This window comes from Lipophrys pholis, assembly GCF_963383615.2.
Source record: "Lipophrys pholis genome assembly, chromosome: 1".
Classification (NCBI taxonomy): Eukaryota; Metazoa; Chordata; class Actinopteri; order Blenniiformes; family Blenniidae; genus Lipophrys; species Lipophrys pholis.
Window position 1 is genome coordinate 50,879,212 of NC_137635.1, and position 25,063 is coordinate 50,904,274.

General features: G+C 42.2%; 1 protein-coding gene across 1 annotated transcript in view; it reads right to left on the minus strand.

Moving 5' to 3' along the window:
• LOC308114672 (receptor-type tyrosine-protein phosphatase N2-like) overlaps positions 1-25,063 on the minus strand; it is a gene marked incomplete at its 3' end in the record, with an annotated part of 199,882 nt that overhangs the window by 26,049 nt on the left and 148,770 nt on the right. The window contains exons 15-17 of the mRNA XM_080471745.1: positions 18,623-18,820; positions 7,626-7,773; positions 5,312-5,385 (exon numbers count right to left, since the gene is read on the minus strand). Of these exons, the coding sequence (XP_080327871.1) occupies positions 5,312-5,385; positions 7,626-7,773; positions 18,623-18,820 (420 nt within the window). The remainder of the gene's footprint in view (positions 1-5,311; positions 5,386-7,625; positions 7,774-18,622; positions 18,821-25,063) is intronic.

The following is a 25,063-nucleotide window of genomic DNA, read 5'->3' on the forward strand; positions in this document are numbered from 1 at the left end:
GGTTGAATTTCCTCCTCAAGGTTGATTTAAATGGCCCAAGACATGTTATAAGTACTACTAATTCACTTCTATCAAGAGCCAACCGGTGACGGCTTCATTGTAACGCCGAGAAGCTCACACCTCTGCATCGGTTTGTAACTTAAATTAGTTTATCATGTAAGTTTGCCTCGGCAGCGCACACCTTTTTATTCTCGGTTGTCAGATTCGCACAAAGAGGCTCCTTTGAAGGAGGAGGTGAGAGGTTGTGCGCTAACTGCCGCAGACTTCTTTCTTAACTTAATGGAAATTACAGAAGGATGGCGGAGGCGTTGAAAGTAAAAGACGGGCGACGAACGTGAGCTGAATTCACAAGGATGTGAGTGACACCTCCTGCCTATTGCCATGCAAATTGTATGGTAAATGTAATAATTTGGCAAGAATAATTTAGCTGGAAGCAATTACAGAGGGAAGACGGAGGATTTCTTGAAGGGGGGGGGGGGGGGGGGGGGGGGGGACGTCCGCATGCTAAATGATCTTTAATGGTTCTCTGTTCATTTTCTCCAACGCTGGAACAATAATGCATATCTAATGAACATAACACATAGGACAGCAGAGAAAAACACAAGGTGACATGGCAAATTAAAGCAATGCAGATATTTTATACCAGGGGAGTCAAACATGAGGCCCCCGGGCCAAAACTGGCCCGCAAGAGGTCCAATCCGGCCAAACCACCAAGAGAATACCAATTTCAAAGAAAACATTGACTTTTAAACAAATTTCTCAAGAGTAGTGGACATGAAACAACACTAAAACTTAATAATAACTTAGTAATAGAAGTTTATTTGGGGAGGGGGACATTTCCCTGTACTTTGCACCAGAAAGTTCTATTGAAAGAGTTTTTTTGTACACTCTGCGTCACAAAAAAAACCTTTTAAAGTTTCAATTTAAAGGACATTACGGCACTATTTCACCAGTCCTCCTTCCAGTCAACATGAAGTTGAGCGGTATGCGGCCCCACAGGTTGGTGCCAGCAGATTTCGGCCCTGTCCACACGGCGACGGCGTTCCACGTAATCGCATCGTTTTCATTCACACGGCGTGGTGTTTCAGGAGCCTAAAAACATTTTTTTAAATTTATTTATTCATTCCAAACGGGTTCCAGAGTTGAAGAACTTTGGTTTTGGCTTTGACGTGTGTGATCGACAACTAAAAACAATGACGTCATCTACCCACCGCTTGATCCTCTAAAACCCGCAACCCCCTCCGCAGCCTCACTTAACAACAATGGTGGGCTCCATGCTTCAGGTCGTGCTGAAGAAGCGACTGATGCCATTTGGTTTATTAAAACCAGATGTTAAGATCTGTGAATTTCGCAGTTTTTGGTGTATTTCTACGAGTTACCGCGCCACCTATAAGCCTGGCATATGTACTACATAACTTTGAGTCATTTTTAGGTTGTTGTGTGGATGGAAAACGTTAAGAACGACGGGGAGAAAGAAAATCTGGTTTGGGCTTTTTGGCCTTAGTTTGTCCCTTTTCAAGCATGCGGTGCAGGAGAATAAATAATGGCAACAAGGTTGGGAATTGAAAACCAGTCATAGAATCATAAAGGCAAATCTCTGCAGACTTGTGCAGAAACAACTGAAAATGTTCTCCTTATGCCTCGGTGTGTTGCACAGGTCACAAGAGGGAACACATGCTTGCGAGGATAAAGTGGCAACTCCAAACTGCCAGTGATTGAGTGCAGCTCGAGTTCCCTGAGTTCGTCCTGTTCAGGCTGAAGTTCTCTGAGCTTTGTCAAATGTCAGAATTCTTCAAATTCAAAATTAGAGCCTGGGCAATAGAAAAAGGAAAGTATTGAACAATGTCTCATATCATCCAGTGAGGAAGGATGCAGGAAATTAAAAGAGAAAGACTAGGAAAGACAGGTAAGGAGACACAAATTGACACTGAGAGATCAAATAAGACAAGAAAGAGAGCAAAAACAGGAAAAAGGTAGTTTGAGTCAAAGCACAGTGATAGATAAAGATGAGAAGGGAAGCAAAAAAGCTTAGAAGGCGGGTCGGACAGAAATGCGGAGTCACAAATAAAATCAAAGGATGAGGGTGGAAATAAACGAGGACAGACAGATTGGCTGCGGCCTCTGCTCGCTTGACATCTCTCTTTCTATTCCTTTTCCCCCACGCTTTCTCCTTTTCAATCTCCGCCGAGACACAATGCTTCCTGACATCTCCGAGCGTCTCCAGAATTAAACCCCGCCATTAATGACATTGCAAAAAGGACAACTGTCTCCCTCTCTTTCACACACACTCCTCCTAATGAACAAACGTGGAGGATGTGACATGTGTAATTATCCCTGTTATTGGCTTTTTGTCTTTTCTTTGAAGGCGAGCAAGGAGTCAGATAATGTGCTGTGGTGCGTGTGTGCGTCCGTGTGTGTGTGTGTGTGTGTGTGTGCACGCGATCTGTCTGATGAAGTTTGATGATGAAGCAGAATGTTACTCCAGTCTGACACCTTGATGGCACTGACAGACACCGTGCGTGTGTGTGCGTGTGTGTGTGTGTGTGTGCGTGTGTGTGCGTGTGTGTGTGTGTGTGTGTATGTGTGTGTGTTCTTGCATGAGCGTTAATTGCATCTCCAGGTTAAACCGCTCCCTGGCAGCAACATGAATTGGCTCTAATTGCAAGCGGGGGAAATAAAACAACCTTTGTTCCTCTATAATGAAGCCAAGCCTCCTTTGTCTATGATGTGTGGGTCATTTCATTTTTTTTTGGGTGCATTTTGTCGTTCTTTTACTTTGTGCTCAAATTGGGTCAAAAACTTGATCCCTACTCTTTTCATTAGCGCCTGATGCTGTGTGCAGTTTGAACGTCGGGCGGTTTGCGCGTTGCAGTCCAGCCACGTCGGGACTATCGACAGAAAGAAGCTGATTGGAAACAACATCCCTGAATGCTAACAACTAAAAACAATCACACCGCAGAGATGCTGGAACAATATATTATATTTGCTGTTAGTATTAGCTTTATTAATACCAGTAATCTCCGGTAAAGTACAAGCTCTGTTTATAGTTGACACAACTGACGAACTGTTAATTGGAGTAGAAACACCTCGACAATCCTGGTTTAACTCCTGACAGTAACACGAGAGATGCTCGATTTAAGTCGTCTCAACATTAGACTGTAAACAAGCAAAGCGGCTTCCTGTAATGGATCATTTGAGGTCAATTCTATTCTGCACCTGCTGTTTTTCTCATCGTCTGATTTGTGTCTCGGGCCAACATTTCACGTGAAAACGCATTGTTGTAGTGTTTTCTTTTCAGAGAACATTTAGAAAACTATGTTCTTTTACATGGAAACGGCAGGAATGGTGAAAACGTTGCTATTCCGGGTGACTCTCAACTATAAAACTACCAAGTCTCAGGAGAAAATGGACTGAGAGGCATGACACTCAGGAGGCAAACATTGTTATTGTCCATCTGCTGGCGCATGTGCAGAAGAATCATTTATGGTGTGCAGCAGCAGCAACGTTTCTACTGTCTATACGGAGATGGTGCCCGAACGTTATCGAGAAGTTTACAGATGGAGCATTTCCGAAAAGTGGGACAATTGAAATGACTTTCCAAAGTAACTAGTTACCTTGTAGCTGAGCTGGAACTGTACTCAATGCTGGAGGCACACCATTCGGGACAATAATCTTAACTACTGAAAATGGTTGACGACTCTGAAGTATTAAGACGTCACGGGGCTGAAGAAAGTACACACAGGATGAAATTATTAGCGGGCCGCTGTCGTACGTTGAATCCTTAATCAAATTCAGCCGTCGATAAAGGTTGTGACGTGATTTAAACTCGGGTGTAATCAATTCACGACATGCATCGCAATGATTGTGACTGAGTGGTGTGTGAGTGATTGATTTTGTCCTCGGAGGTGTCCTTGTGTCTGATTAAGTCTGAGGAAACCATTGAGTGTGTTCTGGACTGAAGGACTGTGTGTATGTGTCAGTAAACTGGTTATAAGATGGTTGGTTCAGTAAAAGAGAGCTCGAGCGTGAGAGGGAGAATACAAAAATGGAAAAATGGTCTAAAAACACTTTGGTGATGTGTCCCCCAGCAGTTATATTTTCTGATTACATTTTATTGTAAAAAACCCCAGACCAAACACTTTTTTTGACCTTCTACAAGTCAAAATACATCAGTCCTACTTCGAAAAGCACATTTAAAAAAGTACTACACAAAATCTTCACGAGTCACAGCAACTTCACGTCACTCGAAATGACTGGACCGCATGTTAAAGGGTGAAGAAAATTAGATATTCTTTTATACACTTGGTACTCCACATAATCTTAAGGAGTGTTTTTGAGTAAAAACCGGCGCCACCTAGACACCCCCCCACCCATAAATTTGTTTTCATATGTGAAATAGAAATGGGATTACCCATTTTGTTGGTCTTTCATATGTAGTAAATACAAATATGTGGGTGAGCCCACATGCCTGTATTGACAGTGGACATTTCTGTGTAAATATGAGCTTATAAATGTGTGTGTGTGTGTGTGTGTGTGTGTGTGCGTGTGTGTGTGTGTGTGTGCGCGCGCTTCTTTGGAGTATATTTGTTTGTGTGTTTCTCTCCCTTCTTTTGTACTTGTGACATTTGACATGGTTGTCTTTTTTGTTCATGTATTATTTTCCTTCCCTCTCCCTGTCCCTCTCTCTTTCCTCTCTCAGCCGTTTTTTTTTTTTGGTGTGACGCCCAGATTTGAAATGCATAGCGTTTCTGTTGCTTTTAATGGAATACCACTGTATCTGCCTCAAGGGAAACGTAAACCTACTATTCCAACACAGGTTTCCAAATTGATACACTCACTTACTGAATTCACATGGCTCTTTCTTCCCCTCTCTCTCCTTCCTACGGGCTGTTTTGCTGCTTCAATCTGCGCTGTGCCAAGAGAGAGAGAGACCGCCAAGCGCACCAGTAACAGTAAACACAAAGTAGTGTCAAATTAGCATAACCCAAGGTCACAAACAATCATTTCCGAAGACCCTACAGATCAATTTTATTCTCACAAATGAGCAGCGAGATGCGCATGTCCTTTCCCACACCTTCCCCGAGCGAATACTGGCCCGGGGTGTTTGCCGTGTAACACTCATTAATATTCATTGCGCGGAACATACACGGAGCGTGAGGCTGCCACAGAGGCTAAGCAAGCGTTGCGTCAAAATTTATATTGGACAACGGTAGGCTGCCTTTGTTTCCGAGGCGCCCGTTGGGGACTGTGGGGAGCCTGGCGTAGGGGCGGCGTGTGAAGCTCGGAGTTAGAATGCAGAGGGGGTACTCACAATCGGGCTGGCATTGATGTAATCAGAGTTGCCTTGGCTGTTCTCCACCTTCAAGGTGATTCTGGAGTGATCATCTGGAACAAAAATGAAATATTTCAATGGGTTTTGTCTCAGCAATGCAAGTGTTCGGCAGCCACGCCACATGCATTGTAATGAGCAATCTGCATATCTGTTGAGTGTACAGGACTCGTGCCCTTGATGTAAAGTTAAAAGTGGGCGCGTGACCAAAACAGCGTGTTCTCGTCTGGTTTTCCTCGGTGTTTCTTCTTTAGCTGTGATTAGAATGAGCTTGCTTACCTGAGAGGATTGATGTGGTTAATAAACTCTGCTCATGCATCTGAATAATGGATCACACTCTCTGCTTGTTGTGAAGCAACCTTTAAGAAATTCCCTCAATACATAAAAGTTTCTCTTCAGATGAGTTCAGAAAGTGTAAGATTTTGATGAATGGAGGAATAGCTGCAACTGAAAAAAATAGAATTAACCTTCAATTTTGTTCTCCACTCATACTCTCGCCTTTTTGATTGGGATAGCCGTGTTCTCCACTTAAAACATAACCTATTCTAATATTTTCCATCATAACAAGAAACTCCAATTCGAGCCGGGTTCGGTCTCAGGGGCATTTCTGTGTGGAGTTTGCACGATACCCCTGTACGATTTCCTCAGACGTGTGTGTGTGTGTCTGTGTGTGTGTGTGTGTGTGTGTGTGTGTGTGTGTGTGTGTGTGTGTGTGTGTGTGTGTGTGTGTGTGTGTGTGTGTGTGTGAGTGTGTTGGCTCTGCGATAGACTCGTTGATTATTGTACACTGAGCTAAGATGGGCTCTAACTCTCTGGGAAGCTGACGAGGATCAAACTATTATCTCAGGAACTAAAAAATCAAAACACCAATAGTTCAAGTGTCCCGTATAGTTTCAGGACGTACCAACTTGTCACCCCCGATCCACAGAAATGTTTTGAGTGGCCAACATATTTCTAGTTTGTACTTCACTCCAGTGAGCGGTCCTCCTGAAGTCTCCAGTGATCGCAGCAAAACACTCCAGACCAGGTTTTCTTTTTTTTTTTCTTTCTTCTTCCTTTTGGAGAAGCCAGTGGTGCTTCAAATAGGAAGCACAATTTATTCCTGAAAAACTGCTTTCCCTGCTGACAACCTGGATTTCATTAAGCTTGAGCCTGCTGTAGAGAATGGGACAGCACTTTTTCAGATGGGCTATTTCCACAGAAGCTTAGAAATTTTAATCATTGATGAGGTCGGTGCAGGAGAGCTTTAATAGAAAACTAATTTACAACCCTTCTGCTCACTGCATCTGCTCCCAGTTTCTTGATAATAGGGGCCTATATGGCCTAGAAAATACGAAGGGTTGTAGAGAGTTGCTGAGAAGAAAAAAAAAAAAAAGGGCAACAATGTTCGGAGGACTGACATCAGGAGGTGTGACAGATGGATTCTGGTGAATTTTGAATTCCAGTGATGACAATAATGCTGTCATTCCTTTTAACGTCACCCGTTTACACATTTGACCAAACCAAAACTTAAGCAGAAGTAGATTGATATTCAAAGGAAGTACACTCAGAAAACTTTTCCAATACGCTGTCAATAGCGTTTGAAAAGACATCAGACTGACATCCATCTCAACAAACTCACCAAACTCAACAATCCAGGCAGAACCTGCCACTGATCAGCTGATATAATAGCTATTATAGGTATAATAGGTATTCTCCATTCAAACCCAGAGCTTGATTTAGATCTGGAGGCGCTGATTGGAATCAATTGCCTCAAAGACATATTTTTTCAGGTTGAAAAGAACAATCGCATTCTGAAACCAAAGACATATACAACCTAGAGATAGATGAATGACCAAGTGTGCCACGGTAGGAGTAATAGCACATGTGGCCTGATTATTACAGAGACAAAGTTAAACAGCTCGCACACTAATTATCTTCAAGACTGGGAAACACACCAATTAAAAGGAGGCCAGGAAAAGACTAAACGTTTCAAAGCAAGGGTGGGAATTTAAACGTTTCCCGAGGGGGCATGATAGAAAAGCTGTAGAAGGCCGAGTTAAATCGAACCCAATTCCATTTGATATTAAAAAAAAAGATATATTGTATGTTCAGTATGTTTTCCTATCACACGTCATGACTGTTTTTGAGAAAAAGAGGAAAAGCTGTTGCATTTAATTCATCATGTGCACTAATTGTCTTTGGATCCATTATTTCTCATCAACCTGATGCATTCTGGAACGGAACAATCAAAGGTTCTATGTGGGGCTCGTTGATGTAATGCCCAGGTCTGTTTGGGATCGATTCGATTACTTACATGCTACGACGGCAGTGGAGCGATTCTTCTTTGCGTTCCCGTCTTTGAGTCCGGCGGTGGAGGCGTTGGGCTCCGCCTGGTACGCGCAGAGTGCCTCCCACTCCTTCTCGAGGCGGTCCTTATTCTTCAGGTGGTCCTCCATGTAGGACTGAGGGACGAGAGCAAAACGAGACGAGCAATGTGAGACAGAGGACAGACACAAGTGGCACAGATTTGCTCCATGTAAAGGCGACCAGTTCCAGCCTTGGCTTTGCTCACATGCCAACAGTTTTCTTAATAAAGTAAGACGAGCTGTGATCAACTGCCTGCAATATGAAAACGGCTATCTGAGTCTTCCTTGGCCATATCTGACGGCGTCCGGTGTGGATTTGTTTTTGAGCAACCTTGAGATTCAGCGACCCGTGCGCACACACACACACACACACACACACACACACACACACACACACACACACACACACACACACACACACACACACACACACACACACACACACACACACACACACACACGCAAAAATGTGGACGGTGCGGTCGTTCTGTAATGGATGAGGGACCCAAACGAGCTGGTGTGGTTCTTTAAATGGCTCCGGTGATGATTTATGGTGGCAGTTACAAATGGGGCTGATCTTAATCAGAATTAGCTTCCAAAAAAAGGCCTAATGGCTTTCTGCTAAAACGAGGGGAGTTTGTTAAAAATGGAAGGCGGCGTGGCCAGACGTCCGGCTGGAGGAAGATAATGAGAAACTGTTCAGCTCAAAGGCTTTTTTTTTTTATGACTTTAACATACATGTGCACACTAAATCACACTGGGACATTTTGGATAGTGCTTTATCCGACACGTGTCACGCAGCAGACGACAGTCTGGTACATCCTCAACAGGGCGTCAAGGCGAAGACGGACGAACAGACAGTCCCAAAAACTCAAGGCAGGGCCCAGAGCGGACTCAAACTGGGGATTTTGTCACTGTGAGGAGGCAGCGCTAACCACTACACCACCAACATACTAAGATAAGTTTGCTGGAAAGTGTAGCTTTAAATTTTTTGCTTTACTCTTTGTGAGCTGCTTTATGAAGAACTAAAAGCACGTATGCATGCACACACACACACACACACACGCACACGTACACGCACACCCTAGCCTTTACTTGTGGTATCAGCTCTCTATTATATTTCTCTCTGAGCTGCTAAAAGCAGCAGTGATGTAACAGGAGTTCGCAAACTGCGACCCTCCACCTGCACAGAGCCGCTTATCAACCGCAGGAGGTCCGATCCATCAGGAAACACACACACACACACACACACACACACACACACACACACACACACACACATCTAAAGCACAAACCACTCATAAAGGCTTTCATAAGGTTACACGAACACACAAATATAACAGAAATCCTCACCCACGCACGCTTGCACATACACTGCAGAGACATGTGCATGTTCATTACCGCAGTTTCAGATTAGCCACACATTCACACAGGCAAGCGTTCAAACACACACATAAATCCTCAAAACACACACACACAGACGTATAATCTATATATCAAATACACACGCACACACACACACACTGAGGGTCCAAATCAGATGCCCCCAATAACCCTGTACCTTCGAACCTTCCCCCCTCTCCCTCTCTAATGCCAGAGTAATAGGGTTTTGTGGCTGTGTAAAAGGATTATTGCAATCCAATCAGGAGGTGCTGAGATCACCATGTGTCGGCCAAACACTGAATAATCCCCTCACTGCGGGGGGGCTTACAGCTGCCAAAGGTGCTCAATAAAAAACCGCAGCGCAATAAGACTGTGCCCGAGTCGCCATTACTGCTCTGACGCACCGCCTAAGCACCTGTAAGAAAAAGGGCGTCGGTGGGGGGGGGGGTGAAGGCTGGCCGCATGGGAGGTGACGTAATGCAGGTAGCCATTTTGGCTCCACGGAGACACGAGGTAAAAGACGGGATAAGTGGGCGGGATAAATCGCCACAGGATACGATTGTTTCACGGGGAATCGAGTGACCGTCTACCAAATACTGCATTTCAGACCAGTATTCGCAATTTATAAGCTACAACATATATGCATATCTGGAATTTATCAGACTTGCCTATTGGGGGAAAAAAAAAAGTGTACGGTGGTGTAGTGGTTAGTGTTCTCACATCACAGCGAAGCTGTTGTGGGTTAGAATCCAGACGCGGCCTTTCTGTGTGAACTTTGCCTGTGCTCCCTGTGCATGTGGGAACTTTTTTCCTGGCACTTTAGACCCTGTCTACATGTCAACCTTTTCATGTGAAAATGCATAACTTTAGAGTTTGGGTGTCCGTTTACACGACCACGATGCTCGGAGCCACTGAAAACGCACGTAGATGGAGAAAACGCTGCTCCAGTGCACGCCCGCCATGGCCGTGGTAAACAGCTCTTCTGCACATGCGCAAGTAGATGGACAATAAAAATGGCGGCCTGCAGCGCGACATGACTCCGAGTCACACGTAACAGCGATCCAACTTCGCCGTCTGTCCATACGCATGTCTGTCTAGTTGCCGTTGTTAACGTTTATAGCGTGTAGTTCTCTGCACATGTGTGTGATTTCATTGCAAAAAACAAACAACAGCACCGAAACACTTCTGAAACAGAAATGCAAAAACAGATGCGTTTTCACTTGAAAGGTCGTTGAAACGGGACTTTAGCTTCCTGCCGTGGTCAAAAACATGCCTGGTGAGAGTGTGTGGTTGGCTGACCAGGTGTAACCTGCCTTTATCCTTTCGCCTTATTAACACCTTGAACTAGAAGAAGAGGTGTAGAAGATGGATGATGGATGAGTTCGCTCCACATATATCAGACATATGGATAAATCACTAAAGCTGTTGTCGTGGAAAACATACACTTAGTCGAGTGATATTCTTTTTTTGGTTTTCACTCATGTACATCTTTGTTTTTGTTCAAATACGACAAGCACAAGAAGCTTTAACAAAAGACCTGTGTTAGACATATGTCAGAGCTTTAGGTGACCAATCACCTCAACATAGGAAATCTAAAAAAAGGAATTTCCACAAAGAGTGTACGGCAACATTTCTTGTTAATTCTTCATTGGGCGAGTGACAATGTTTGGTCAATTTATCCTCGCTCACTGTTTATGTCAAATAAACCATGTAGAGACGATGATGACAACAGAACGCTTGGTGATGTAGTTTTGGTAAACACTGAGACGGGTGTTCACTTTGGTGGGATTTCTAGACTATGTGGTACCTTGTTTCACAATATGATCCATGGTATGACCAGATAATTTGTTGTGCATTATAATATTTAGTTGAAGGTTGGACTTCCTACAGTTTTTTATTTTACATTCGCAGCACTATTACACTTTTCTCTTAAGCTTATGCTTAAATTTGTCTCTAAAATTTGACTAAAATCAACTTGAAAAACATACTTTAATAATTAGTATTTTATTTTGCCCTCCATCCATTTCCTTCTTAGAATGGAAATATAACATCCCCCCGACCCCCATAATTTCATTACTATTGGTGCACCAGATAAAGAAGTCACACGGTTGGTCATGTAATATTCAAATAAAATTTCCATTTTAAACAATACAATTATTAAATTGATTAATTTATTATCCTCAAGTCACAAAAGAGGGAAGTTGCTAAATCTGCGAATGACCTTCAATAACACACCGAAGCTTTAACATTATTACAAAATAAGTATTTCAGTGAGTGCACTATAGAGATGACATCATCTTGACACATGAGCCTAACTCTTCCTCAAACGCCTCCTCCTCCTCCTCGGTCCGGCGGCATTACAGTGATTTAACATCCATTTCCGGAAGCTTATTGTTCCTCCAACCATTTGCCCTGTGACCCATCAGCTCCACAGATCACATCGCGGCTGACAATGACGGTGAGCTCCAAAAACCACAACCACAACAAATTCCCAGCATGGTTAATCTCGATGGAGGCTCCTGCTGCTGCAGTATAATCTATAACACTTACTTGGCCAGCAACAAAAGACAAGCTAATGTGCTTTATATATAGAGTCGCCTAATCCTCTTAAGACACAAGCAGAGAGGATGTAGGAGGGGGTTAGGAAAAGAGTGAGAGTGGGAGAGTGGTGGGGGGTGAGAGGCGTTGGTCCCAGTCACATGGGACCAAGTAATACATTAACTTAGATAAGATGGTGAAAGCTGTTTCTCTTCAAATTAAAATCAGTGGGTGGATGATGACATGGAATTTGCCAGGGGTTTACGAGAGGCAATTAATTTTTTTTCCTTCTCTTCGGTGGGGTGGGTTGAAGGGGGGGTGGGTTGGGTCGTCAATCCCTGCGACGCCATTCTTTTGAAGCTGGTGATTTGTATTAATCGCTCAACAGTTGCTTCACTTGGCGCGAGGTAGGGCGTCCCAGGAAATGTTTGCTTTTTCCACCCTCGTCTTGCAGTCCATGATGGATTTGTTCTGAAGCTGTTCCGCTTCACTCACGCACACAGGCAGACGCACACACAGTTACCATGAAATGTCTGGACTGTGTCAGAGGTTTGTTGCCTCGAAGCTGCTCTACACCCTATTTAATATTCCAAGGTGAATTTGCGATGAGCTCGGCGTTAAGCATGCACCTTTTGGCAAAACCGACGGCTCACTCAGACAAACCTTTCAAAAACCAATGAAATAAAGAAAAAAAAATTTCTATCAGAGCCAAACTGTCAAATGTTAGACAGATGCTTGAAGTTGAACCTGGAAATTCACTGTATGATCTTGGTGTCAAAAAACAAATGGACCAGAAGAGGAGACCAGAACTCCTCAAAACAGATCTGATTCCCTTGAAATGAGACTTTTCACTCTTTAAACGACACCCAGACCCGAATCATCTCCTTCTGCTGGACTTTTGAAATTTGACTCTTTAAATATGGACAGTAGGATTCTTCAACCTAGACCCAGACTCTTAACTTGATAACCTGACATCTTAAGCAGACCTGGACCTCTTTAAAGTACACCAGGAATCTGTAATCCATCTTTAAACTCAACCCAGACTGTCGAGAAGCCCGGCACAACCAGTAGTGTTGATTTCCTCTGTTGTTCGTCCCGTGACCAACCCCCAACCTGGAGGGCCAGGTCAGGCCTCTACCCTTTGACCTCTCTGGCATGGGTGACCCGACCAGGAGACAAACATCTCGCCGGAACAGCTCTAGGGGTCACTGACCACTGCAAGGGGGCGATCCTTTAGAATGTCCATTCTATTTAAGGCCATTAGTCCGAGAAACGGAATAAAATTAAGTCAGTAAAAAAGTATTCCTGTCATAAGAAGAAATACTTGCCTAAAGAACAGATAGTTGAAAAATCTATGAAGTGTAACAATGTTAAAATCCAAATATTTAGATAATTGCATCATTTGGGTTGGAGTTATGGCTATAAATATCAAACTTTTGTGTAAAACAGTAAGTCCGGCGTTTAGGCAAAAACATTTAGAATGAGGCAAAGTATTTGCGAGTTTAGAGTTAATCAAGGCATGACAGTTGGAGCACTCATTCACTTAAGTTCTAAGGAATCTATTTGATATTTTCTTGTATGGTAACTTTAACTATGATGCGCAGGAGAACCATTATTTAACCACCAGGGATAAAGAATAGTTTAATCAGGGATACGTAGACCACAGTGGTGTAAATCCCTCACAGGAAATGGTATCCCACAAACCTGAAAACTAGAAAAAAAGCTGGACAAGGAAACAGAAAAAGCAATAATATTAAACCGAAAAGCAACACAAAGGGACATGAAAGACTAAGAAACAACAACAGTTGTGAAAGAAGTCACATAAAGTGACCTGCAAAACACCAGTAATCTAATAGATGAGAGGATGAGAGATCCATCAATCCAAACAACCTTTTCTGTATCAAAAAGTAATACCTCCAGTACGAGTTCTTTTGGTCTCAACTTTTAAGGTTTATGTGCCCTTCGCTCGACTGAGAAAACAATCTGACCTTTGGGTTTCTGAAAGGTTTCTGAAACCTGATGGAAAAATGATTCCTGTTAAAAAAAAAGGAGATGTCTTTTTTTTTTTTTTTTTAACCTCTCCTATGTGAAAATGTTGACATTTTGAAGATGCACGTTTCCCACATGACAGTGAGCATTATATTATATAACATCCCCTCAGCTGCCTTGTAGGAGGACGCAGTCAGTTTGATCCAAAAGGAGCTGCAGCGTTCCCGGCCGAGTGCGTGGCGCTGTCCAAGGTCCTGAAAGCTCACCGCAGCTCCTCCATTATTACATTACATTATTAAAACTACACATCACCTTCCCTTCTCCTTTCTCCACTGTGATTAATCAGTGGGAAAACATATATACATACGAGTAAAGAGCGCTCCGCTCTCTCCCATTAAGTGCAACTCAGCCATTATAACTTCTACTGATGTTCTTCAGTGACTTACAAACCACCAGACACTTCCGTGTCCTTTTTCCATTTAAATCCCGAAGCAGAATAAAAAAACATGGGCTCAAAGTTAAATATGCCATCAATTCTTCATCGGCATAGAAGGTCTGCTAATAAACCCGGCCCATTCAGACGGGTTTATAACTGATCGCCAGCACAGCCGCAATTAAAAGTAGTACAGCGCTCAGAAAATGGCAATAGTAAAATTGCATTGGAGTTCTTAACATCCGTTCTTTCTATAAAATGTCTTCTTCAAAGATCTTTTATTAATTAAGTGGGTGCAGCGTAGGAAGTTTCAGACGGTCTCTCAATCTGTCCATCAGTGGAAGTGATTAAAAAAAAGAAGTAGACCTTAAAGAGAATGTTTAAGAGTTTCTTCCCGAGCCGCAGTTCCTTGACGAAAAACGAGTGTTTTCACACCTGTCAGTGTGGACCGAAAAGTAAATCTGATACGTTGTGGTGTTACCATGACGACTGACTATGACAACACGGTGAACCCCAATGTTGCCATGACGACTGAACCAAACGACACGAGAAGCGTGATTTTTTTTTTTTTTTAATGACGACTGATGACGATGTCATTGGAGCGCCATATTTCCATGACGACCGAGTATGTCAACATGAGGAACGTCATGTTACCACGACGACTGAGCATGACAACACGGGGAATCCCAATGTTGCCGTGACGACTGAAGCAAACATGAGATGCTTCATTTTCCCGTGGCAACTGAACTGTACGAAAAGTTGCCTATTATGAAGGTTTTAGTCAAAATCTTTTGAGAACTAAATCAATTTGCCTTTTTTTTTTAAATGTTTTTAATGTTTAAAATGCTCAAAAAACAAAGCTCTTGGTCTTTGCAGGTACTTTATCATTTTTAAGTGCCATCAGCCAAAGATTTAACCTAACACACCTGGAAATTTGTTATCTCCAAATCCGGCACATTTATTTAACTTTAACTTCAGTATGTAAAATGTGTATTTATCGGGGACATTTACACTCACATTTCCAATATTTTATACCGCTTGGTTTTGTAATGTCTGCTATCTTGGCCAAGTCAACTTTGCATATGACAGATTGATGGTAATAGGACCAAAAGTGATAAAAAAAAAAAAGAAAAAGAAATGTTTGAAAATTTATGTCCACTGTCCGTACATTACTGAGCCATTAGCCAAGCAGTTTGATTTAAGCAACACTTGCAATTTTAGTAAAACATGCTTTAAACACTCATATTTCACTCTTATTTCATTCTACTCCCCTTCAGCTTCTGCAATGCAGCCACGAATACAGACTTTTATAGCCCCTGTCAAACTCCATAAATACAGCAGCATTATTCCTGACGCCTGTTTTAAAAATGATAGTGCCCAGGGAACACTGATATGCTTCAGCTGAGAATGTGACAACATTAAGATGTTCTGGAGTCGGGAATTCAAAAAATTTGTGTGAATTTTTCATTTTTAAGGTTTTGTTTTTTTCTGCACTGAAGAACATACGTTCACTTGTTTCAGTGCAACACAGGGGAAACAAATAAAATTAAACTACCTACAGTTGGGTCAAAGAAACACATGAATCAGAGGAGAGAATATCATGAACCCAGGAGAATAAAATGGACCTTTATAAGGGGGACGTGGCCTGTGACCTAGTGAGTTTAGGGAAGAAGATTTAGATCAGGAGATAAAAACATATTGCCAATTAAAGGAGTTTGGTGCTTTAGTATTGGTTGATGGTTTATTTGACGTACTGATACAGGGGCATCTAAAAAAACTGGAAATATCAAGAAAAAGTCTTTTTTTTTTTCTACGACACAATTTAAAAACGTCAGTTTCAAAACTTAAAAAAAGGTTTTATGCGGATTTCCTGCCTTTTAAAAATAGGAGATGTATTACATGTTCCATGACCCAAAAGGTAACCAATCTTTCAGTGCATGTTTAATAAACATGAAATATCACAATGCCCGTCTGAATTTCTATATAGCAAAACAAAAGTATTCAAATAGTTAAGAATATGTAAATATTAAATTGCTGAAAATTTCAGTTTAAATGTAATAAACATGATACAAACATCAGTTATATAAGAGTGACCACAAATTAGAATCATTTTAAATTAAATAAGCGATTGAACATTTTTGGTGAGGTCCGTGTGGAGTTACCATGTTCTTCTTTGGATTCTTCCTCCTACAAACCAAATACATGCTTTTTGGATGATAAGCATGTGTGTGAATATCTCTCGCTCTCTCTCTCTCTCTCTCTCTCTCTCTCTCTCTCTCTCTCTCTCTCTCTCTCTCTCTCTCTCTCTCTCTCTCTCTCTCTCTCTCTCTCGACCCTGACTTGGATGGAAGCATGGATTATTTCCATTTGCTGGTGTCGACAGCCTCCCGCTACGTAATAATTAGCTCTTAAAACTGTGTAATCTATTTGAAAACACTGTCTAACACAACACAGTTCCCAGTTTCTTGAGAGGGGAACTCACAAATCACACCCATCTCCATGAACCTACACAGAATGACTCGTCCTAGTTGAACTGCTTTCTCCTCCTCCTTCACTCCATTTGCATATTAGTCTCCATAATTTAACAAATGCACCACTCGTTCTGACCAGACTGTGGCACACGCACACGCACGCACGCACGCACGCACGCACACACACCGTGCAGACACTCGGTGAGCGACTCTTCACTTCCTCCCCCTCATCGTTGCCTCGTCTCTCTGCGAGACGAGGCAAACGCACCTGGAGAAGTTCAGCTCCCGCTGTCACAAACTCAGATCTATTTTCGTCCGCGTGTGACCTCGCCGCTTCGAATGTGCACCAAAGGAGCGTTTCGGCTCGTCTGTGCGCCGGTGTAAAACAACAGAACATGCGTTTTCTCTCTTTCCCTGGGTGCAAATCCCCGGGGTAATTAGTGCCTTTGAACCTATCGAACACATCAAAAAGCCCGCTCTGTCACAACTCCCTGCCAGCTTTACAATGCAAGGAAGGAGAGAGAGAGAGAGAGAGAGAGAGAGAGAGAGAGAGAGAGAGAGAGAGAGAGAGAGAGCGAGACACACAGAGAGAGGGGGAGAGATTTGTAGGTGGGCTGGGGGAGTTGGGATGAAGAGGCGGGAACACTGAAGGTGGTGGGCTGCTGAAGAGAGCAGCCATATATCGCAATTACGAAGGCGCTGCACGGCAAGCGAGCGAGGTTCAATCGAGAGTCTCATCTGCTGGATAGAAGAGGCTAAGAAGCCTGCTTATAGAAACTGTGGGTGTAATGAGATGTATTCAAACAAAAAGAAAAAAGGGAGAGAGATGAGAGAGACACTGAAATGAGAAGTGTGTGTGTGTGTGTTTGTGTGCTTGTGTGTGTGTGTGGGGGGGGATTAACAGTGTACACAAAAACACAGGGAAGAGCGCAGGATAGTTTTCAAAGCGCTAATTGGTTGAAAGGATGTAAACCTGCAAGTGATAAAACAGTGGAAATCTCTCGGAGCGATTTGGAACGAGACACGACCGACCACATCACTTTTAAAAATTTGCAGTCTTTTTTGTTGAACCCTTCTTTTTGTAGAATTTATCAGTCCAATCAAACTGATCAGATATAAATCTCCTGGACTTTGTTTGATGTCAAACTGTGTTGCTTTGGAAAGGGATGCTGGGAGGTACTCCCATGTCTTTTTTTCCTCATAATCGATAATTAGTAATTGATTCAAAAGCTGCAGAAAGTGTTGCTTCATTATCTGTTATTTGTTTTAGTTTTTTTTCTGTTTAGGAGCAATCTACTGAAATAAGTGAGATTAAATATCTGATTTTGCAATTTGTTTGAATGTCCTCTTACTTTGGCTCGCAATCATTATTATGTGCACTAAAAGCTATCAACTAACAAGGCATTTTACTCCTCAGAACAAAGACTTTCTATTAAACTGTTTTTCATTTGCTATTATTCCACACAATTCTAATAAGTGGAAAATCATAAAGTAGGAAATTGGTTGGCAGCTATGAGGAACAGAAAAGATTGAAACCTGCATACAAACACACACACACACCAAAAACAGGGATCTTCCCCAACATGTTCCAGCTCAAATCAATGAGCCAATGCAAGGTGCTAAAAGTCCCACCAAAACAAACTCACAGCATTTTGCGCCACAGACTTGTTTTTAACTTTCCTGCTGCAATCAGCATTCAAACCCAAGTCCCCCAAACTCTGAGTCAAGATCTGGTCTTCCACCAAAAGGTGATCATCAAGAATTTCTCCTGCTTATATCAGATTCATCAAGACTTCTATTCAAAACTGATTATAGACAGAAATGACATGATCTGCTGTGTAAGGAGGAAAACTTTATAAAGTGATTCAAGATTATTCTCAGAAAACGTGATTTTACACTACGATGTCAGACATTCCTCCTTGAATTTCTAATGCATTCCTCAGATCCACTGATTAAAGCTGCAAGACACACACTCCATCGAGTGGGAAAATAGGACCTTGCAGCCGACTCAAATCCCCTTTTGGAACTTTTCAGTTCTTGCTGACTCTCATTGTTTAGGAACTCCTGGAGGTCAGGGCCTCACAAACAAGCTCAACCTCTCACTGTGGCAGCGGCTCGACCGTGAACTCACCAGGATCATGTGGCCGGTGGAGATGTCCATGTTGGAGTGGGCGGGCTCTTCGCTCCAGGACGAGACGCTGCTGCGCGCCGAGGGGCTGACGGCCTGGCCGCCGTCGCTGAACTGGGACGACACGCTGTTGATCCGGGAGGAGATGGGCTCCGGACGCTCGGCCGGCGGCTTGACGGCCATGCGCTGCCTGCAGAGCTCCTAGGAGAGGGAGGGAGGGGAGGATCAGTCAGAGTCGCCATGAAGCTCCAGTCACAAACTGCTCCTGGCGGATCTGTCAGGAGCTGGTCCGATAAAAATGACGGTAGCTTGTGGAGTCTCAGTCCGTCATACACCCCTTCACGCACACCTAAAAACACTAATTATGGGCGTGTTTGTGTGAAAATACCAACGTTTAACTTTTTTTTTTTTTATTATCAGTAGAAAGGTTTTACTGTGCTTTCTCAGTGCCCTTCATATTCGACACTGCTGCCTTGCTTTGTAACACGTAACATGCAGAGAAAATGAAAAACAAAACCAGACCGTTGGGGAGCAAAGGGCAACAGAAACACAGTGTTTTTATAGATAGACTTGTCTCTGTTAGAAATGCCTCAGGGGAGCTTCATTCCACTTTGATGAGCGGTGGTTAAAAGCTCTGCTGTTTCCTCTTCCTCACCGGCGTTTGGTCATTCTCTCTGGCTGAGAGCATCTCCTCCCTATAATCAGCCTCTGATTAACACCGGTGTCACTTCTGTGTCGAGACGTTTTCCTGCTGACGACTTTCTCTATCGACTGAATGAAAGTTTTTTTTATTTAGACGAGACGAGAAGAATAAAACTTCAAAATTCAGCGCTCGACATACTCCTTCAACTCGGTGACGCCCCGAGGCTGTTCTGTGAGCGTCACAGACCTGGAAGGATTACGGTGTTTTAAGGTAAAGTATATCAAATTGGCCTTAATTCTTACGCAGCCTACATGCTACCTTGTTTTTATTTCCAAGATGAACGTGCTGACCTGCCACCCTGGTGGTTTTGTGAGAGGAGATTTTCCACAACTTCTCTTAGAAACCATTTTTCGAGTGAAAACGCAACACCTGGGCTATCTTTTAGGTGTCCGTTTACACAACAGCAGCTCCCAAGGTGGAACTTTTCGAAAACGCTCCGAATCCGGCTTCGCGTAGACGGGGCGGAAAAAGCAACTTTTTCGCAACTCTCGGGTTCCGTCTACGTGTAGACGGCGGAAATGCTGCTACTGCTCTCGTGCACCACGGCCGTAGTAAATATCTCTTCTGCACATGCGTGAGTAGTTGGACAATGACAATAATGGCGGCCTCCAGAGTGTCATGACTCCCAGTTCATGTTCTCCTCGGACTTAGGAGTTGAGTCACACACAATAACAATCCAACTTCGTCATCTGTCCTTACAAATGTCCGCGTACTCGCCATTGTTAGTGTGTTGTTGGCGCATGTGCGTATAGCTTTTATTACAACATTGTTTTCGCCGTTTTTTTTAGGATTCATTCAGAAACGTTTAGCCATTAACATCCCAAAATCTAATCGATTGGTCCTCGGATGACGACAAATCATCTCTGAAGATTTCATGCAATTTGGGTAAATAGTCTTTTGCGAAAAGTTGGTAAAATACATACATACATACCAATAAATACATAAATAATCCCTACGGTTTCAATAGGGTCCTATGCACGGTCAGTGCTCGGACCCTAATAAATACACGCAGATGAAAACATAACCTCCTCGACCAACTTCAGAAAGTTTAGACACCTAAACGATTGTTTTAGTGTCCTCGATCATTGTCAAAATGGTGTTTTTCAGGCGTCGCATACCCGCCAAGCGGCAGCCACCTTCATGTAAATCAGGTGTGACCTGGCCAAAGGTGAACGTGAAAATATATAATCACGGCTGCTCAGTCCAAAGAGGCTTCTTTAATGCCCACAGACGAAAGCACCGCCCGTTTTAGAGTCGGTTCACAGCCAGGATATTAGTCATTACTCGCTGAGAAACTGCATCTTCTCATCTCACTTATTTGTGGTTGTTTTGCATATCCTCCCTCTGTTCGAGCATGTTCAAAAACTGGAAAACATGAAAGGGGCCAGTGTGAGCTTAACAAGCGCGGGAGGATTCCGGCAACACAAATTTGGTATCAAAATTGAGCTCATTAATGTGTTTTGACCTTCGTTAAAAAGTTTCACAGACAGCGTCTTTTGTCTGTGACCATCAAAATCACACCGTTTGATTCGGATACAATCCTGCTGCATTAATGGTGAATAAGTTTGTGTGACACCAGGCAGTTTAGTCGGGACCCGTTGAAATTCTGGGAAGTTTCAGGGACGTTTGAAAACCGCATGCATGCCAAGCGAGCTTTCCCCTCAACGATACAAGTAAGAATACAAATATTGGTGAAACGTACAAGCAAAAGTTCCTTACAAACTATTGCAGTCAGTCTCTCAGAAGTAAATACAATATCTTCACTCACACGCCCGAGCAAACTGTCATTTTCTGTCTGGCGGCGACGTGACCGAACTGAAACATCAACACCGAGGCCAACTCTTACTCCCAGCAGGAACCGCTGTCAGCTGAGGGGATGACTGTACCGCTCGGCGCCAGAGACCAGACGTCTGTTGACAAGGCGACAACGTGACCCCGATGATCTAACTGGGATTTTTGATTAGTTTGGATGACGGCGACAGACTGCTTCAACGCTTAACCTGTAAAGGCACGGCGCTAAACTTCCTGTGACATTTTTTTTTCTTAAACATTTGTCAGAGAAGGGCTCTAATTGTCCACTTTTATTTTATCAAAAAGACTCAAGCTTCTCAATGGAGTTCTGCACTTTTATCCAAAGTTAGCAGGTTTGTGGATATTTGAACGATTTTAACGGAAAGGATATAATTTGGTATGTTTCATCAATTTTGCATAAAATCAACTAGAAGTTACACAAAATGTTTACATCGGTTGCATTTAATACTTAAAATGCATCAATAAGAGTACAAATGTATTATTAAACCCAATAAAATTGGTAAAATTAATATATAAATATTTGCTTACATTTTGAAATTTTTGTATTCAGTATAAGAAGATGTTGTTTAATGACACAATTAAAACCCTTTTATATGACACCATTGCTTTTGTATGAGATAGTAACAACATGTTACATGTCATACGTTATGAAAAGCAGCTGTGTTACTATTTCACTCCCCTCCTGTTTACAGTTGGAGCCTCTCAAGAATCCTGAAGAAAACCCAGTCCGCCAGACAATATATATATATATATATATATATATATATATATACACAAATACATATACAAAATATTCAGAGTTGTCTGAATGTTTTAAGTTCATTTTAGGTGTTTTGTTGTTCCACCTTTCATCTTTTGTGAATTTCTTTTAAGAAGCACGATGATCCAGATTTTCTTTCTATCACATTTTTTATTTTCTTTTTTAAAGTGAGGAATACAGTATTTTCATGGTTTATACGTGGATAATTTATAAAGTTATGAACAATAGAAGATAAAGACTTTAAACTACTGCCGGTCCACTTACTGTATATCATACAGACAAAAAAAAACCCAACCCCTGACATCGAGAGTAATGTAAATGAGAAGCAAAATGATATCCGCCCTTTAAAACAGATCATATGAAAGCGTGTGTCGCATGCATTAACCTCCAAGGACAGAAGACCTGGATTGAATCTCGGCGGCTATCTGTGTTTCTTAATGAGAGAGATGCCGATGATTAACTGACAACGCGTTTGATTGACACCGGAGGTAATATGAGCAGGCCTTCATTAGTCTGTATCTCGTCAGACCGATGTTCTCGGCGGCTGACACTGATCTATGGGCTCGGACTCGGACGGATTATTAAAACGCTCCCGTGGTACCTGGGCCCTGTGGATGCTGCCGGTGGAAGGCCGACACAAAACATGCAAACAAGATACTGCGGGGAGGCACTGAAGCACGGAGACCGGTAAAGTGGTTTCGCTTCCAAAATGTCAGTGTTTTGTGAGCTTGTAACTGCAACCCTGATCCGCAGAGTGCTCTCGGTTTGAGGCAGTGAATGCACGATAAATAGATGAGCTGAGAATGTGTCTTTTGTCAACAGAAAGGGCAATAATTCATTGGATTCTACAGCATTTTTAGCAAGAGCCATCCAAGGCTTGAGGTTCTATTGACTCAAGAGTGAGTCAAAGTTTGTTCACTGACATTTATCAGGCTGGATAAATAGTTACTTAAAGATTAACCACATCTACATCTGCTGAAGTTCAAGATAACTGTTGTTTGAGCAGGTAAGGTTGTATACCTTAGCTTCACACGCAATCCTACGGCACCAGAAATGGGTTTCTCTTGATTTAATTTTTTTTTTCCAGTGCTGAAATATTTGCAATCAAAGGAAGATTTTACAAGATCACTTTGATTTATTCAAGTGTTTGACTGATGGTTGGAGGCTGAGTGCATCCGTCAGATTTATTTGTGTGTCTCTGGTTACGGTTCTGGTCTGCGGAGCTGTTAGTTCGGCGCCGTAAATCATCTCCTCTCATTATAAAGTCATTTTAATCAATACTTTGTATCAAATGATTAATGCATTTAATAGTTAGCTGCTTGATAATTGCATTAATGTATGATGAAGCTTCTCGTTACGACCCTCATTCATCCTGTCAGAGCTATTTTTGGCACGTGGAATCTTCCGACTTCTTCTGATTGGGCCACACAGTGGAGGTGTAGTGGAAAGCTCTCTCGCCTCAAAGCGAATGGGGTTCCTGGTTTGAGACTTTGTAGGACTTAGGAGCCTTTTTAAGTAAATTTGCTTAACTTTACTGCTTTTTAATTGTCTTAATAGTCTTGCACCTTATGGCACTGCATTATGTGATAATGGTGCATTATGTAATAATGTAATACATTTTCAACTCATTATGTAATAACACCGCATTTTGTAATAAAATTCTTGTACGCATTTTTCAATAAACTATTCAATAACTTATTACATATTGCAACAGTTATTACAAAATGTCGGTGTTTCATTTTCTAATGGAAGAAAATGTCACAATCTGGTGCATTATGTAATTTTTTTGCTCTTTATCCATCAACATGGTTTAATGTTTAATAATGAGTGGGGAAAAAAATTAGGATTCAGCAGGGCTCTAAATCAGGTTTAACTCTTTAGATCACCCGCTACTGTGGCTGGTACCAAATGCTGTGTTATTACATAATGAGTGGAAAATGTATTACATTATTACATAATGCACCATTATTACATAATGCGGCGTGACACACCCTTCTTATCTGTGGGATTTGCTTTCTTCTTATGAACCCTGGCAGATTCTTCTACCTTCCTTTTTGTTTTCAGTTCAAATCCTCACCTATGGAAAGCTTTCATGATTCACATTTATCAACGAGTCTAAGAGAAGCTCGGGGCACCACCATTTCTAATGTAACAGTTAATTAATGTCACTTTTATCCTAATGTTGCTAATTTTGTTTTGCTGTTAGTCTTTTACATCACTGCTTCCCAATCTTTTTCTTCAGTAACCCCCCAGCACACCCCCCAAAAAAGTTACCATAACACAATATATGTGAAATACAGTTTCTTTGTTATATTTGGAAAACAACTAGTTCCTTTTCTCTGAGGATGAACCGTCTCTGGGTGTTTGGTGGTCTGGTGCTGCTGCAGCTTGCAAGTTTCAAACTTTCATTCGTCAGTTTTTCACCCACAAAAGATGCATTCAGCAACTTTTTAAATGAATTTTGGAATGAAGCCTTATTTTATACAACTCTCTTGACACTCCCTGGTTTTTTTTTGTTTTTGACGGATTCAGCTTTCTCTTTAGCCTCACGCTCTGCCATTCCCTCTCCTGCTGCTTTACTCACGGTTATATATATTGGAGGCAGGATGTTCATGTTCAATTTAAATTTAAAACTTTTAATTAGTAAATGATGCGCTTTGAATGGAAATGCTCACACACGGCAGTTTTGTGACATAAATTAATTAAATGCTGACTCTTATTTTCAAAACATAAAAAAAAAAAAAAAAAAGTTGAATCCACGATGGAAGGAGGCTTTCTATGAAAATATTGCCATATACATATACTGATTGATGAATAGATTCATAGATTTTACACTGAATTGCCGATACATGAATGTGTGTGTGTTAACCTGGTTGTTTATTCAACCACAATGTTCTGTGACGCTAACTTGGGAAAAGCAGTGTAGAAAACTGAGCAGGAAAAAAACAAGCGTTTCCATTGTACCAGAGGTGGATCACACTAAATGGCGATTTTCACGTGTTTAATAAAGGACAAATATTGGCCCCATAAATTGCTGTAATACCCCTCCCCCTGGGCTGTTAAGTACACCAGTTTGTCTGGGTTCCTGTCTGGCTACGCAAGAAGAGAAACGACAACAACAACAAAACAAACACAACGGAGAGTCCAATCAGTGCTGAATTGTGGGGCG